General features: G+C 45.5%; 1 protein-coding gene across 1 annotated transcript; it reads right to left on the reverse strand.

Annotated features, from left to right (window-relative positions):
* Positions 1-852: 852 nt before the first annotated feature.
* Positions 853-4093, reverse strand: KCNE4 (potassium voltage-gated channel subfamily E regulatory subunit 4). Its single transcript, XM_081142495.1, has 2 exons — positions 3859-4093; positions 853-3358 (listed from the first exon to the last, which is right to left on the reverse strand). The coding sequence occupies exon 2, from the start codon at positions 3333-3335 to the stop codon at positions 2823-2825; it is 513 nt and encodes a 170-aa protein (XP_080998621.1). The 5' UTR covers positions 3336-3358; positions 3859-4093; the 3' UTR covers positions 853-2822.
* Positions 4094-15708: the final 11615 nt, after the last annotated feature.

Here is a 15708-nt window from a genome sequence, read left to right on the forward strand (position 1 = left end):
TCTTGTCTTTTAAATATCTTGTAGTCTTACATTGTCAAAGTACCAACTGATGGATGAAGATCCTTGATGTGTTTCAGGAAGGATCCAGGCTCCCCTGTACCTTTGCCAGAAAAATCCTTTAGGGAGACAGTTATTTGTGCACCTAATAGAAACATTTACTTGAATCAGAAAAGCCAAACTCACAGGACACAGAGAAACATAAAAGTAAGGATGTTCTGTATCATCTGCTTGCTTCAAAATGGGTCACTGGCTCAGGGCATTTTTCTTTAGCACCTCTGACTGTGTAAATAAAATAATAAAGCCTGTGGGCCAGAGCTCCAACCAGACCAGGTGGGAAGAGCTTAGAAAGCCAGTCTTCGTGCCGAGGTGACGGGGGGAAAAGGAAGGCGCCGCCCCAAATCACAGCCTTTGTGCTCCAGCATTTTCCTAAGTTTGTGTTGCTATATATACAGCAACTCCTGCCCATCAGTGTGTGCCGCTGCGGCCACGTGCGAATAATACTTGCCAAGCTGACACGCAAACCAAACGCATTCTGGCAACCAAATTTGGAGCAACATCTTTGTAGCAGTTTCAGGTTCAAGTTCAAAGGCCCCCACGGCCATCAAATTTAAAAAGCGAAATTGATGTAAGACTCTCTGCAACTTGTTTTTCATTCATTGCAAAGCATGTCACAAGACGGAAAAGCCCAGCCCTGTTCAGTGCGTGATTAAGGCAGGAATAAAATATGTCTTCGTGGGAGTCTTAACTTGGAAAAGGACCCGGATCAGATCCGGAGATGGCTGGGAGAATGTGCCTGGCATGTCTCAGAAACTAGTAATTATGCTGCAGAGTCAAAGAAAGAACTCAGAACTTCCTCAGGGAAATGTGTTTGTTTATTTAAATTAAAAAATATCGTGAACATGACAAACTGTTAAATACAGAGAACAATTTTATACAACTTCACAGAACAAGAAGGAAGTATATACATCACTGTTTAATAGGCGCAACTAGATTTGCACCAAACTTCAGGATGAAGCAATGGAAAATGTGACCACGCACATGTCCGTCGCAGTCAAGTTGCAGAATTCAAGTGATTCCAGGCAAGGGGCCAACTTAACTTGGCTTCTTTCACCTTAAACAGCCCCCTTTGGAGTAAATCCACACTCTGAATTTTAAAGTGAACAGAGGCCCCCTTCCCCCCGCCCCCAAACATAAATTTCCCCTAGCACTGTGCTAAGGAGAGCTGATAGACCAGCTCCTACACTGTTAACCCTTCCGTGGGAACAAGTAGTTATTGCTGTCTCCAAACGAGGGAGAGTATGTTTGTTTTAATTTAAAAAAGAAGTTTTTTGTTTTTACTAGAATCAAATTTGACCTTTGGTGTGTTTCTCTTCCTCCTGGCGTTCGAGTGCCCTGAGGGTCTGCTGCAAAGCCATGGCCCGCAGGAATACACGGGAGGTCGGCAGCATTCCTGAGCATTTATTTCCTTTTGGGTTTCTCGTTCCCCTAGCCGGAGGGTTAACATTCCAGCGCCCAGAGAGCTTTGCAGAGTAAAACACGATGTCTGCAGCCTAGATGAGTTGGTGATTTGCCCTGAATTTCCCAGTTCCTAGTCTCCAACTGCTCCTTTAAATAAGCAGATCCTTTCTCAGACTGACTGCTCAAGGGGGAAATATTGTGTCCAAGCTTCCTCACACCAGGCCATGCAGGATTTATCAGAGTCTTAAAATCTGAAGACATCCTCCCAGCCCCCTGGGGATGCAGATCATCAGGAGTCTCATGGAGGCGGTAAACCTCTTGATGACATGCCCAGGACCACACAGCAAACCAGTGTCAGGGCTTGGGATCAGGAAACAGAACTTGGACCCCAGCTTTATGCGATTGCTGCCTGAGTCTGCCCTTCTAGGTCTCAGCTACGTAACGAAAGGCCATAGCACCGAGGCCCACATTATGTCCCCTCCCAGCTCCGAAAACCAGGCTGGGAAATGAGCAGCAACAGAGCTAACTGCTAGCTTGGTTCAACCCCACCAGTACCCCTTCTGGAAAGATCAGGAAGAGCCCCCTGCACCGCCATTAGGAGGGCAGGTTAGATTCTGGAGAAGCCCTTCCAACTGGAAAAACTTCATGCCAGCATGGAATGCTGGATGGTCCCAGGTCAGAGTTCAAGGTCATAGGTTAGAGAAAGGGTCATGTTTTATAATCCCAGCCAATGTTAACAAATTTAAAGGTTGCATTTCCTCCCCCCCCACCCCCTTACGATATGCAAATGGGCCGGGTTCAAATCTCCAGCTTTCTCCCGTGGAAAGTCTTCCTCTAAACGGCCCCCTCCCAACCCAAAAGACCAGAAGCACTGTACCTGGCCAACTCATACCACAGGCACCCGGCGGAGGTACTTACAGCCAGTCAGGTCTAGAAGAACAAAGCTCTAGGCAAGTTAGCAAACCACAGCTGGCTTCCCAGCATGTCCTGGGCACTGGGCAGCCCTGGGAGTGGGCAGGGGCTGCAGGGGTTACCCAGGGCATCCAGTGAGAGCACGAGAGCAAGACCCCGGACCTGCCAAATTCTGAGCAGGGCCCCCGAGCCCCAGGCCCCAAGGAAATGCACGCGCTGCACGTCTTCGGAGCTTCTGCAGCGGCGGGTTCACACCACAGGCACGTCTCGGACTCCTGGCTGCTGCTGGCTCCGGCTGAGCCGGGTCCCCCAGCGTCCCCCCTTCAGGGGGCTGGCCGAGGGTCCCTTCAAAGCGGCAGCTGCACTGCCACAGTGAACCCAGACACGGAACGTGTCCTTCCTCTCTCTAGGGGAGCCGGCGGACGGGGCCACCTCCAGAGGCCCGGGGGGTGCTAGGAATTCTGATGGATGTTCTCCGAGGAGCCCTCGCTGCTTTCGTTCAGGGGCGTCTCGGAGGTCTCCCCCAGCTCGTCGTCGGCCCCCTCCTCCTGGATGGTGAGGGGCGCGTCGGGCGAGGAGGACTCGGAGCTCACGCTGTCGCCCTCCATGGAGCAGAGGGTGCAGGACAGGGCGGGCGCCACGCTCTCCTGCAGCATGTTCAGCATCACGGGCACCTGCGCCGGCCTCAGGCCCGGCCCCGTGGGCAGCGGCTTCATGGCCTCGCCCCACAGCCGCTCCTCGTCCTTGTACAGCAGCAGGAGGCTGGCCTTCTTCTCCCGCCGCTTGGACTTCATGTAGCCCAGCATGATGCCCAGCAGGAACACGCCGTAGAAGGACATGACCACGAGGATGTAGAAGTACTCGTTCCCGTGGCCGCCGGCCCCGCCGGGGCTGTGGGACTCCAGCGGGGTGACGGGCGCCGCGGTGCTGGGGTGCGTGCTGTTGAGGGGCTCCATCTCCAGCATCGGAGCGCTGCGCGCAGCCGGGCCTGCGGAGAGAGCCGCCGGTGAGCGCCCCCCGTCGGCCCGGAGGACCCCGTCCAGGCGCTTCGGGGCGCGCGCAGAAAGGGCAGGCGGGGGTCCCACCGACAGCCCAGGGGTGGGTGCAGGGGGGGAAGGCAGGGAGAGGGAGGGTATAAGAAGGACTCTCATTTTTTTAGTCTAGTCACATCCACGGTATTTGCAATTCATAGAGCGAGCGTGCAAAAAAGCATTGCTTATTTTAAAAAGCAAAGGGGGGGGGATCAGTGTTAGACAAGGAAGCACAGAGAAAATAAATAGCCTCGTAATCCCTGAGAAAGTGTTTGGAACTGAGCAGAAAAGAGAAAGTTTGCATTTTGCTTCTCCAACGTAAAACTGTTTTTAATTCAAAAACAAAGTTCCCTTAGAGCAAGATATTTTAAAAAAGGAAAGGAAAACTTCGCCCACTGGTTGCGAGAAGTAGCCTTCTTTGGGGTATTTCTGAAGCCAAGGAGCATCGCTGACTTACCAAAGTCTGGCAAAGGCGTCCGAGGCCCTGACTCCCCAGCAGGCCAAGTCCAAGGGCGTCCTGCTCACGGGCTCGCGCTCTGACAGCTGGGCGGCTGCAGCCGGGATATATAGTCTAGAAACGCATCGTCACGTGTCCTGGGAGGAAAATTTACAACAGAGGTCGGCCTGGCAGAGCGAGCAGTGAACTCCGAGCGCTGCGGCAGCTCCCCGGCTGTGCAGCTGTGAAAAGAGAGAGGCTGGGAGCCGGGCGCATGGCTCCTGGCTCCCAGCGCCCAGCCAAAGTTTTCAGGTGGCCACGAAAATGAGCCAGGAGACGGGAAAGGAGCCTGCCTGGTTAGCGCTGTTCCCCAAAGGCCTCTCTCACTGAAAATGAGCTCAGTTTCCTCTCCCTCCTGGGGAATAACCCTGACGCCCCCTCTGCAGGTTTTCAAAGACAAAGACCCACCATCTGGATGTAAGACAGTTGGAAGCAAGTGCAGGATTTCCTGTGAAGAAGCTAGAGCTTAAGCCTCTGTTCTTCCGCCAGCGGTTCAAATTTTTCAACCTTCGCCGAACCTTTCCACACCTCTGATTCCTGGGGTGCAAAATGGTTAGGCCTGGGGGGGCTTCATCACAAAGAATTACAAGAGCTGTGTGGCCCCTCAGCTTAATGACACTGAGGCGTAAGGCTGCTGGTGCAGGCTCGCCCTTGAGAAACACAGAGAGCTCCTGCCTGTCTTCCGCAGCAAGCAGCTCATTAATCCACTTTTATAATTAAATATATATATATACAGGCTACCCCCCAAAAAATGTACACACATTTTGAATGATTATAAAGTCCTTGTTTATTAATATACAGTTCATTTTCAAAATTAAGTGAGTTATCAGCTGTTAAGGTATGTATACATTTTTGGGGACACCATATATATATATATATATAATCTTTTAGATTTTTTTCAGTAGTCTGCGTGAAGTGGAAACCGGTTACTGTGAAGACACTGTGGTTGGTTTCACTCCAGCTCTGCGGGCACTGTGCTCTTCGCAGCATCACACACAGACCATTCACACATCTCTTTGCCTCTCCAGCAGGTCACAGGAGGAGCAGCTGAGCACAGTTCAAGCTTTGAAAACCTCTGTAGACCTGTGTGGAAAGGGTTGCTGTGATCAAAATTGGAAAAGGAATTGAAGTCTTTGATGTCAGTTCATCTGCTTCCCGGGATGTTTATTCTGAGAGCCTCTCATGTTAAGTTGAAGTAAACTGGGAATATTGCTCTGCCCCCAGTTGTCTGTGGCCCATAAACTGCAGTCAGACTATCTTGGGGAATCAGCTCTAGAGAAAGCTTCTCTTGTGGTTCAGCTGTTGTTAAATTGAAGCTGAGCAGAAGCCTGGCAACATCCTTCTGTCCCACCAGGAACATATGTAGCCCAGGCCCTGGGACTTCCAGTGCTGCTACATGAACCCACTTGGGTTAGCACCTGGCCCGAATTCTTTTAGGATACCTGTGCAAAGAGCGGGGTGATGAGCGCCTCCTGCTGTGGTCCCCACTGGTACACTCCTCTTAAGATCTGGGCTCACCCATAAGTCCCCAGCTGGCTCCAAGGTATCAGCTGCTGACAATCCAACACCAAGACCACCCATACATGGGAAATCTGCTCACCAAAAAAGACATCCTCACGGTTATATTAATACTTAAAAAGCTGCACAACTATCTTGGCAAAGGTAGATGTGACCTTTCCAATCTGTATTTATCTTAAGTATCTGAAGACTTCCATAGAAAAGAGAGACCTATGAGCGTGGTGATGCCTATTGATGGTTGATCCCAATATTGTTGATTATGTATCTGGGGACATATGAGATTCACAATCACCAGGGATGTTCAAGCACTGAAAATAGAAGCCTAGAGGAAGCAGAGATAGGGTGGGGGAAGGGGTTACCAGAATTAAGGAGCAAGCAAAGCTTGGTGCCAGGAAGCCAAACAGAGGCTGAATTCTCGAACAAGAGAAATCCCCTAAATTGAGCCAACAGTCCCAAGACAAGGCATGACATGGATGAATCCAAAATGAAGTCCAGGGGATAAAGCACTTCAGAGACATGGGAAGAACAAAGCCCATTGCAGGTATCAAGGCAGGGACAGCCCGAATGAAACTCTGCTGGCCGCCTGCCTGGCGACCCTGCTGCCTCTGGGACTCTGTGCTGGCTCCGCGCGTGGATGTTTCTTCCACAGTTAAATGAAATGATGCAAGTGCAGCACTCAGGCGTGTGCCTGGCAGTACGCGTATGCTCAGTCTATGCTTTTCGCTGTCATTGCTGAGAGTGTCCTGTTGCTACCACGGGCTTCAGGCTGCTTCTTAATGGGCATATGCCTGTCTCCAGACTTTTCTCATTGTTGTTCCTTTCTGCTTTGCCAGGGATGCAGTTGAAGGCGTGGGCTTGCAGTGTCAAAACACAGAGCTCCATCTTCCCTCCAGCCCCACTCATGACGGGATTATGAGAGGCATGGCAGAGAAGATAGCATAAGTAGTGAGGAAGGCGGGAACAGCATCTAGAAAGTGCATTCCTGGGGGGGATGGAGACACACACAAATTATTAACCACATCTACTCCGGGCAACAGTTTCGGGAGACGGCAATGCTGAAGAAATAGAGGCCTTTTACAAATACTGTCTCCTAGTCTGTGCCTTGCATTTGCCTTTCCTTAACAGCGTCTTTTGAAAAACAAACGTTTGTTTATACTAATGAAGTTCAATTTATCAAAAACTTTTATGGTTTATGCTTTCAGTATCCTAAGACATTTTTGTCTAACCCAATGTCACAGTGATTTTGTCCGAATTTTCTCTGAGACGTTTTACAGCTTTAGCTCATACAATTAGGACTATAGTACATTTCAAATTATTTTTTACATGTGATGCAAGACATGGGTCAAGGTTCACTTATTTGTTGCCCGTGGAAGTCCAATTGTTCCAGCACCACTTGTTGAAAAGACTGTCCTTGTTCCACTGAATAATCTTGGAATCTTTGCAAAATCAATTAACCACATATGTGCAGATTTATTTCTGAGCTTTTCTGTTCTGTGGACATATCTGTCTACCCTTGCATTTTACATGAGCCTGAGATACGCTACAGTCCAGACCTAACTGAGTGTCTATTATGTACCAGGCACTTGGTAGAGGCTTTGCTTACTTCAATCTTGTGAGGTCAGTATTATAACCATTCTGTAAATGAGGAAACTGAAGGTCAAACAGGCTAAGCAAATTGCTCAAGGTCATACTTTTAGTGGCAGAGGAAGAATTCAAACCTAGGTCTGTACAATTCCAGACCCCATTCTCTTTCCACCACCTTCTTTCCCGCTCACTGGGAACCAGGAAGGAATAGGAAATAAAAGACGGGTATTTTCCCAACTTCATTTGAGCCTTTACAAAACTATTTTTAAGTGCATTCCTAAGTGGTCTGTTATGCAAACATCAATGCAAACCTGCAATTACAACTTGCTGCTTCTGCATTCGTGCTATCTTAAATATTGGAGGCTGCACCAACCTTAATGTGTTCTAGAAGGTATCAGCAAAGTAGTAATGCTTTTGTTTATATACACAGCTGATTTCTGGTTCTGTTTTGATTTTTTTCCCTCTACTTGATCCTGACGCACAGCTTCCTCCAGAAACTTTGTTTTAATTTCCTGGTAATGTCATTTTCACCAGATGACCTGGGATTCCCTGGCCACACATTTCTGAAATTATGTGAGCAGCTTCTGTGACTAAACAAAGTCCCTGCTGGGATAGCAGCACGGCAGTGAATCTCATCAGGCTACACGTGAATCTGGAGGCCGCAGATCTGACCCAGCTCGGCCTCGCTGTGCTACGTGACCGGCTGAGTTGCATAATCTCTCTGTGTTTCAGGCATGTCAAGAGCAGGATAATTAATTGTCTCAGGATACCCAGAATGTCCCATAATCCACACGGTTATCCCTTCCCTGCGTAGACAGTAAGGACCAGAGCAAAACAAGACATGGGTGAGCCAGGCTGCAGGACTGGCAGAGCGTTGCAAAATGTGCCCCCGATGCCAGCCCTGGTTTTGGTTTTCCCAGAAACCTTTTCTGAAAAGCTGTGTCTGGGAACTCTTGCTGCGCTCATCCCTCCTAATACCCTGAGTCACCCTTCCTAGACTCCTGCTTGTTAGCATTCTTAGCACTGGGAATAAAACAGGCCTGGGTGTTCTGCTGTGCTTAGTAAGATCTTCAGACCCTCTAGGACACTGGCGTTGTCTCAGGGGGATGTCGCTGTAGGCAAGTTCTTCCTGGACATCATCCAAAATTGACTAGAATGGAAGAGCCCAGAACTCCAGAAATTAAAGAATGCCCGGTAAAGTTGCCATGAACTGATCTTCGTTATTTACTATTCAAACATTTTTTTCACCTGATATTTAACAAATACTTGTGATGCCTAAAGTGTCTCAGGGGCTGTTCTAAGCACTTTATAAATTATATCTGATTTAATCTCTCTAAAAATTCTATGAGGTAGCCTCAATTATCATCCCCATTATGCAGATAAGGAAACTGAGGCATAGAGTGGCTTAAGTAGCCTGCCCTAGATTACACAGCTAATACATTGCTGAGCTGGCATTGGAACCAGATCTGAGATTTTGATCCCAGAGTGTTTGGGCCTAACTACTACACCGTGTGGTCTCTTTTCAGGCATAGCCTTCTGCACTGGACTATAATAGGGAAAGAGAGGGAGACGGAGACAGACAGAGAGGGAGAGAGGGAGTCTAAGTTTCCTTGCATACTGCAACCTGCTGGACACAAAGGACTAAGGTCATGCCCACACCTGAACAAACCTCCATCTTCAACATGACAGCCACCAAATATTTGAAGTCAACATTCAGCGGCTGCCTGCCCTCCTCAAAGCTCAAAGCTCTCCTGCCTCTTCTTAAACATACTCATAGTCTGAAAGAGGCCATAATCTTGACTCAGTAACTAGACATGGGGGGGGGGGGTATCTGAGTTCAAAGACAATGAATGGCTTGGATTGGCCTGAGGTTTGGATGAGATCCAGTGGCATGATTCTACGATTCATTCGCAGGGAAGAAAGACACAAGTTCCTGGAATGCTTAGGGAAAAGAGTGGACTTTGATCACTCCCTCAAAGGGCACCCAAGGAAGTACATTCTGTAACTGGACACAGCAGCCGGTGATGCTTTCATGCCCCCAGCCGATGAGTGTAAGTTTTCTGCAGACTGTTACTACCTTACTGGAGCCATTGAGAACTTACAGAAACATGTGTTTTATTCAACACATAGAAGGGACCTCAGAGATCATCTCAGCCCTTTCCGTTTAGAGACAAGACATCTGAGGCTCAAAGAGAAGAAGTGAATTAAACAGTCTCCTAAGTGTATCTTCACAGATTTAAATTTCCAGCGTCATTAACTGGGCTCACGTCTGGTCTTCTGCAATTTACAATTTCAGGCAAAAACAGAAGGGTTCTTCCTATACCTGCTCCCTGATACTTCACATCCTCACCGAAGTACAGAAGCTCAAGACAAGAGCTAAGAAATATCTTAAATATCTTCCGCTCCAGGATGTTCCAGTGTGGAGCCTATGGGTTGATGCATGTTGATGTATGTTCTAGTTCTCAAGATGACTGATAGCTTCATAACATTCATAATGAATGTTATTTCTTTATAATGGATACATACATCATCATTTTCATATGTATCAAATGTAATATTTTTAAAAGATGATAAAGGAAACAACATGTGAGTGACTTCTACCTACATTCTTTCCCTCAAGCAAAGAGGAGAGAGGGAAATTGGAGATTGAAAGCATCCTGAGAGCTTTTATAAGGGTTTATCCTAGCAAAGAAGGTCATTTAGAGAAGGCTGTTTAAGCATTGTTTTTTATTGTCATTGTTTTTTATTGTCACACAATGTGCACAATATCCATTTGGATCCCTCCTCAGGGGTGAGGATAGCTTTTGCATATGTTATTTAGAATATTTTATGCCTGATAGGTGAATGATGTGTTTTTAAGCCATATCAAATGCTGTTTATCCATCAGGGAGACCAGAACAAAGAACTCTCAGAGGTCAACCATAAATCAAGCATGGCTTCTTTGGTCCTCTATCTGGATGCAGCATCTCATTGGTGGGATATGAGGAGAAATATTGAAAAGAAGAACAAAGGGACTAAAGCAGGAGGAGGGAAGCCTGGAGAAAGAAACTCCACCAGGAAAAACAAAAACAAAAAAAAGGAAAACACCTGGAATAGTACACGGCAGTTAAAATGAATATAGTAGAGATTCATGTTTCAACACATAAATCTTAAAAATAAGAGACATCAAAAGCAAATTGCAGAAATATATACAGTATTATGTCAGTTATTTGAAGCTTAAAAACATGTGGAAAATACTGTAAGTTGTTGCTGTATACAGACTTAATAGAAAAAGTATAAACACTTGCACAGTAGTGATCAGCCCATCAAGCTGGTGCTTATGTCTGAGAAGGGGGGAGATTAGCAAAGGATATGAAGGGGGCTCTGTTGACTCTCTGGTTCTGTTTCTTCAGCTGGATGGTGAATACATACGTATGTGCAATAATATTACTATAACTTTGTGTACGCCTGAAATATTTTATAACCTCTCCCCCCCAGAAAACTAAGTCAAAGTGACTCTGAAGGAATTGAAACACCTCTCCCACTGCCTCTTCCCTCTCTATCTCCGTTCTGTCTTTCTCACTGTCTACCCATCTGCATATGATCCATATTTTACATGTATATGTAACAGAGACTGGATAGGATAGATGGGTAGATTAGTTGAGAGATGGATTATAGATAGATGATTGATAAATAGATTGATGATAGAATTATTATTATGTGTCAAGAGCTTTTCATCAACTACCTTATTTAATCCTTACAATGACCCATCTTACAGATGAGATAACTGAGGCACAGAGCACCTATGTTCAGAAAACTATTGGGTAGCAGACACCCAAGTCAAGCCCAGGTGACTCTGACCCCAGTACTCTGCTGATTTCTTGCACCATGATGCCACTTGAAATGAAGAGGTCAGAGAGGAGTTAAGGTTCCAGTCCTTCCTTTAAAAATCCCAAGAGTGCCCGGCTGGGCATGGCTCAGTGGTTGAGCATCGACCTAGGATCCAGGCGATCAGGGTTCAATGCCCGGTCAGGGCACATGCCCCGGTTGTGGGCTCGATCCCCAGCAGGGGGCGTGCAGGAGGCGGCCGATCAATGACTCTCATCATTGATGTTTCTATCTCTCTCTCCCTCTCCTTTCCTCTCTCTGAAATCAATAAAGATATGTTTAAAAAAAAAAAGACTTAAAAAAAAAAAATCCCAAGAGTGAAGAGCTTCAGAAATATAAAAAAAGTAAATAAATAGTATGTTTATTATAAACAAGCTGCCCTGCGGCTGAGTGAGGTCTGACCCTCTTCCTCACTGGCCCATGGAGAAGACACAACTAACTGCATAGAGTATCTTATCTGTCAACAGTTGTGCATCACAAATCTCTCCTGTTTTAACAAGGACATGAAGTAGTGGGAGAGAAAATTTATTCTTAGAAAAATTAGATCTGAGACTGATCAAATAATAATTCTTAAAATTCATATTTAGGAAAACTTAACAGGCTTATTCTTATTTGAAAATTGCCTGTGTAGGTTGTTTGGGATTAAAACTTTAAGATACATGCCATTTAACCATCTGCTTCATGTTTGCTCTTAGCACTGAAGTTGTGGTTAAATGATGCATATTTTACATTTAAGTGTTTGGAAACAAGGCCAAGATTCATTTTTTTAAAGCAAACATTTAGCTCCCCATTTCCTCTGACTAATTTTCAGAGGAAAATTAGTCTATGTCTATGTCTTTCCTGAAGAACCACGATTAAATCAATCTCACTGAAGACAGATACGTTCATCTCAACAGTTTCAATAACATGAGAAATGAAACTCATATCACCAGGATGTAGGTATCAGATCTAATCCAACAATTTCATTCCCTAGAAAAATCTCCAAGGCACAGATAGAGGGATTCCTTGGATCTACATGGAAGAGACTGGCCTTCGCTTGCATACATTCTCCTGCTGCTCACAAAGGTGAGTTTTTACCCAAAGTAATTCCAAGTTGGATGGGTAGGACATTTCTACAAACCTCAGAATGTGTCCTTTCCTTAGGCATTTTTCCTCTTGCTTTGACTAAGGTCAAAAGTACCATCAACTTGACCGTTTGGGACTTAAGTAGTCAAAATTTCACGATTAGTTGATAATCACCCAACATCCCTTAGTTTTTTGCTGCCGGTTGTAGCCCAGATAACTAGCTGTCCACCAAAACTTGTGCTTTCTTTCCATTGTATAGTTTTTTGGGGGAAAGGGCTGCCAACCCAGGGTGATATTCTGTCTTGCACTTGGGAGGGTCGGTTCTCATCAATGGAGCATGAACAAAAGTGATGGATGTCACAGCTAGGTTGGGTAAGAAGCCCGTGTGCCTTATCTGCAAGGTGGAAGGGAGGTGGATCCTTGAAACACCACATGGAAGGCAGGATGCCAAACCCACTTTAAACTTTATAGGAGTGAGCAATCCCTTTTATTGTGGTAAGCCACTGAGGTTTAGGGTTTCAGCTGTTACAGAAGCTTGCATTATTACTAACACATAAATCAAATGAGAAGCATCTCAAAAACATAAAAATATATCCAAAGCCAGTAAATTACACAGAGGCCCTGTCTGCATGCTCTGTTTATTCATTAAATGATGAGATTGCAGTTCCCAAGGCTGTGGTAGCAGGGCTCTCACCTAAGAAACAGCAACAGTCTAACTCAGGTCAGTCCCAGGAAAACCCACAGGAGCCACTATGGATGATTCTGTTGAGTTGGCCAAGTTACAGCAGCCAGAGTGTGTCAACATAACAACCCCAAAATGATTTCTACCCTTTCTTAAGTGGGATAAAAAAAAATGCAGAGACTATTAAAATACACAAGTCATTCTGTTTTAAATTTCCAGAAGTCCCTAGACCCTCTGTTCTACCCCACTCAATAATGAAAGGCTTAGCTACAAAATACCCTTTACAAAAAGGTTCCCCAGTTTTTTATGACTGGGCTTTTCATTCGATTTCATCAACTTAGTCAAACAGGTCATAGTTAAAATCAGAAGGGAAAAAAGTCAAAGAGCCATTGAATTCATTTGGCACATGACCCACTGAGGAAATGGCTGCTGTAAATACAGCCCTGGCTTAAAGCCCTCCGCTTGCTCAGCTGTGTTTATTTAAATTAAATAGTGGCCTTACCGTGGTCCAGTATTTACTATTCAGCCCCCATCTGCTCACCTGAACCTCCGGTTCTTAGCTGCAGAGAAGGAGGACCAATGAATTAAATGCTTATGACGTTCTCATTGCATTTAAATTCAGGAGAATCACCAAAAGTTCATTCCAGGGGCTCCAGACACTAGCTCAGGGACCTGAAGCTCCAGCCTGACTTAAAGCAAAGCCCAGTGCTTTTCAAACACTTTTTCAGCCCTGGAGCCCATATTTCTTTTCTTTCCTTTTTTTTTAATTTGTCTTTAATGTTGAAAGTATTACAGATGTCCCCCCTTTTCCCTCATTGATCCCTTGTACCTTGTACCCCTTCTCCAGGCCTTCACCCCACTACTGTCTGTGTCCGTGGGTTATGCATATATGCATATAAATTCTTATGTTAATCTCTCCCCACCCACCCCAGTCTTCCCTGTGAGCTTTGTCAGTCTGTTCCATGCTTCTATGTCTCTGGTTCTATTTTGTTCATTGGTTTATTTTGTTCATTAGATTCTATGTATGAGTAACATCATGTGACACTTGTCTTTCTCTGCCTGGCTTGTTTTGCTTAGCATAATGCTCTCCAGGTCCCACCATGCTGTCTCAAAGAGTAAGCGATCCTTCATTTTTATAGCTGCATAGTATCCTGGAGTCCATATTTCTAAAGAGAGCTCACAGAAAAATCAAATAAAGCAAGTAGGCAAATTCTGAGCTGCTGCAATTAACACCGAGTTGGGGGTCCTGGAGCCCCTCCACCACTGCCCCTCTTCTCTATGGTACCCCCTAGGGTTCCTCTGACAAACACTTGGGCTCCAAAGATTATATTATGAAAACCATCCATCTAGTCAATCCTTTCCATTACCAAGAAAGAAACTGAGGCATAGCAACACACCCACATCCACTGAGCAAGTTAGTGGTTGGGCCAGGACTGAAAACTGTCTCCAGGCTCCCAGCCCATGGCTCTTGCAAACAATGGGCTGCTGCAAGATGTGTTCGCTCATAATTTTTTAGAAAATCGTAACTCCCATGACCACCCAACCTCCTCTCAGCTTGGTTGTAACTGAACTCTGGGTGAGGAAGAGATCTTTGTACAGGGCTACCGTTTGGAAAGGAAATACGTGAAAGTTGACACAGGAAAGTGCTTTCAAAGAAGACAAGATGCGTCATCCACCACCACAATATTTGTTCATTCTGCCTTCTAGGTTGATTGTTGAAAAGCAGGTCACATAAAGTACTTATGACCTTTGGCACCTTGCCCAGTGTCTTCCACCAGGATGCAGCCGGGTGCTCAGGGCCTACTTGTGAACCAGGACTGTCCTTCTTGGTCACTTGACTGTATCGAGGACAATGATAACCTGCTCATTACGTTCGCTTGTGTCAGAGCTGGGAAGCTTGCAGAAAGATCACTGGAGGAGACTTGAAATCCCAGCCCTGGTCTGCCTAGAATTGCACTAGTTGGCATTTGTCCAAACGTGCCAGGAATTTGTGGGAGAAGGAGAAGATTTAAAGAACCCTTGGAGATGCAGAGTGTGCTATGTAGACTCACCAGGCAGTGAAGCAAATACAGGCTTCTCTACTCCCGTGTCCTTTAACCAACTTCACCTTACAATGTACCCCTGCACACTTTCTGTATTGGGCTGGCAACTACAACTCCTCCAGTTAGCAAGTTATAAATCAGTGAGGCCTGATAAACAAAGCTCCAAGGGAAGGCATCAGTCCAGCACACTCAAGTGGTCTTGCCAGAGTGAAGAGTGACACCTCTCACCCTAATAAGACCTGGAGAGCAAGGTGAGGGCACAGAACAAGTCTAATTCCATCAAAGAAAGGGCTTTGCAAATACCAACAAAGCCTGTTCCAGTTTTCCATTGCTACATAACCAACCACCCCAAAATCAACATTGTGTTTATATGTAAAATAGAGTTAGATTCTAGGCTCAACTCATTGAAAACAGGTTTTACACCTACATGAATGTCCCATTGGACATTTGACAATGGTGAAGGCCGAGAGACCAGTCACTTGTGCAAGACTATTGGCCTTTGAGACAGTCAGGCACCACCAATTCCCTACTAAATGCCAGTAACACTACTTCAATTATTGTCACACTCAAAATTCTCCCTAGAGGGCAGAACCAGCTCCTATGAGAATGTTTGATTTAAAGGAACCCAAGGCTAAATCATTATCTAAATATATGCCTTGTCAGAGAAAATCACTACTCCCTATTTCATATGCTTAGTAAGTTTTAATTTTGTTATTAGCTTTTCTAAAATTGGGAGCAAACTATTATTGTGTTCGATACTTGACCTTGACCACAGGGGTACGTTATGTCCTGGAAATTAGCCAAGTCAAAGAGAATCCCCAAAAAAAGTTGTTTTAGTTTCATGCTGTTCCAAATTAACCACACCAACCATTGTTGGTGGTCTAATAAGTAGCCCAAAGTTAGTAGCCTGTAATGAGGAAGTAGAAATTTTCCCCTTGTTAAGCTCTTAGAAAAGAAACTAACCTAAATTTGCTATTCTTCAAATTCCTTTAAAATATTCAAATTTGAATGCTTACCATTAATTTGAGGTGGTATGTGTACACACAACTGAAA

This window comes from Miniopterus schreibersii (assembly GCF_964146895.1).
Source record: "Miniopterus schreibersii genome assembly, chromosome: 7".
NCBI classification, from domain to species: domain Eukaryota; kingdom Metazoa; phylum Chordata; class Mammalia; order Chiroptera; family Miniopteridae; genus Miniopterus; species Miniopterus schreibersii.

Excerpts from the sequence above, each read along its gene's own strand:
- KCNE4 (XM_081142495.1), bottom strand. The coding sequence starts at position 3,335 with ATGCTGGAGATGGAGCCCCTCAACAGCACGCACCCCAGCACCGCGGCG.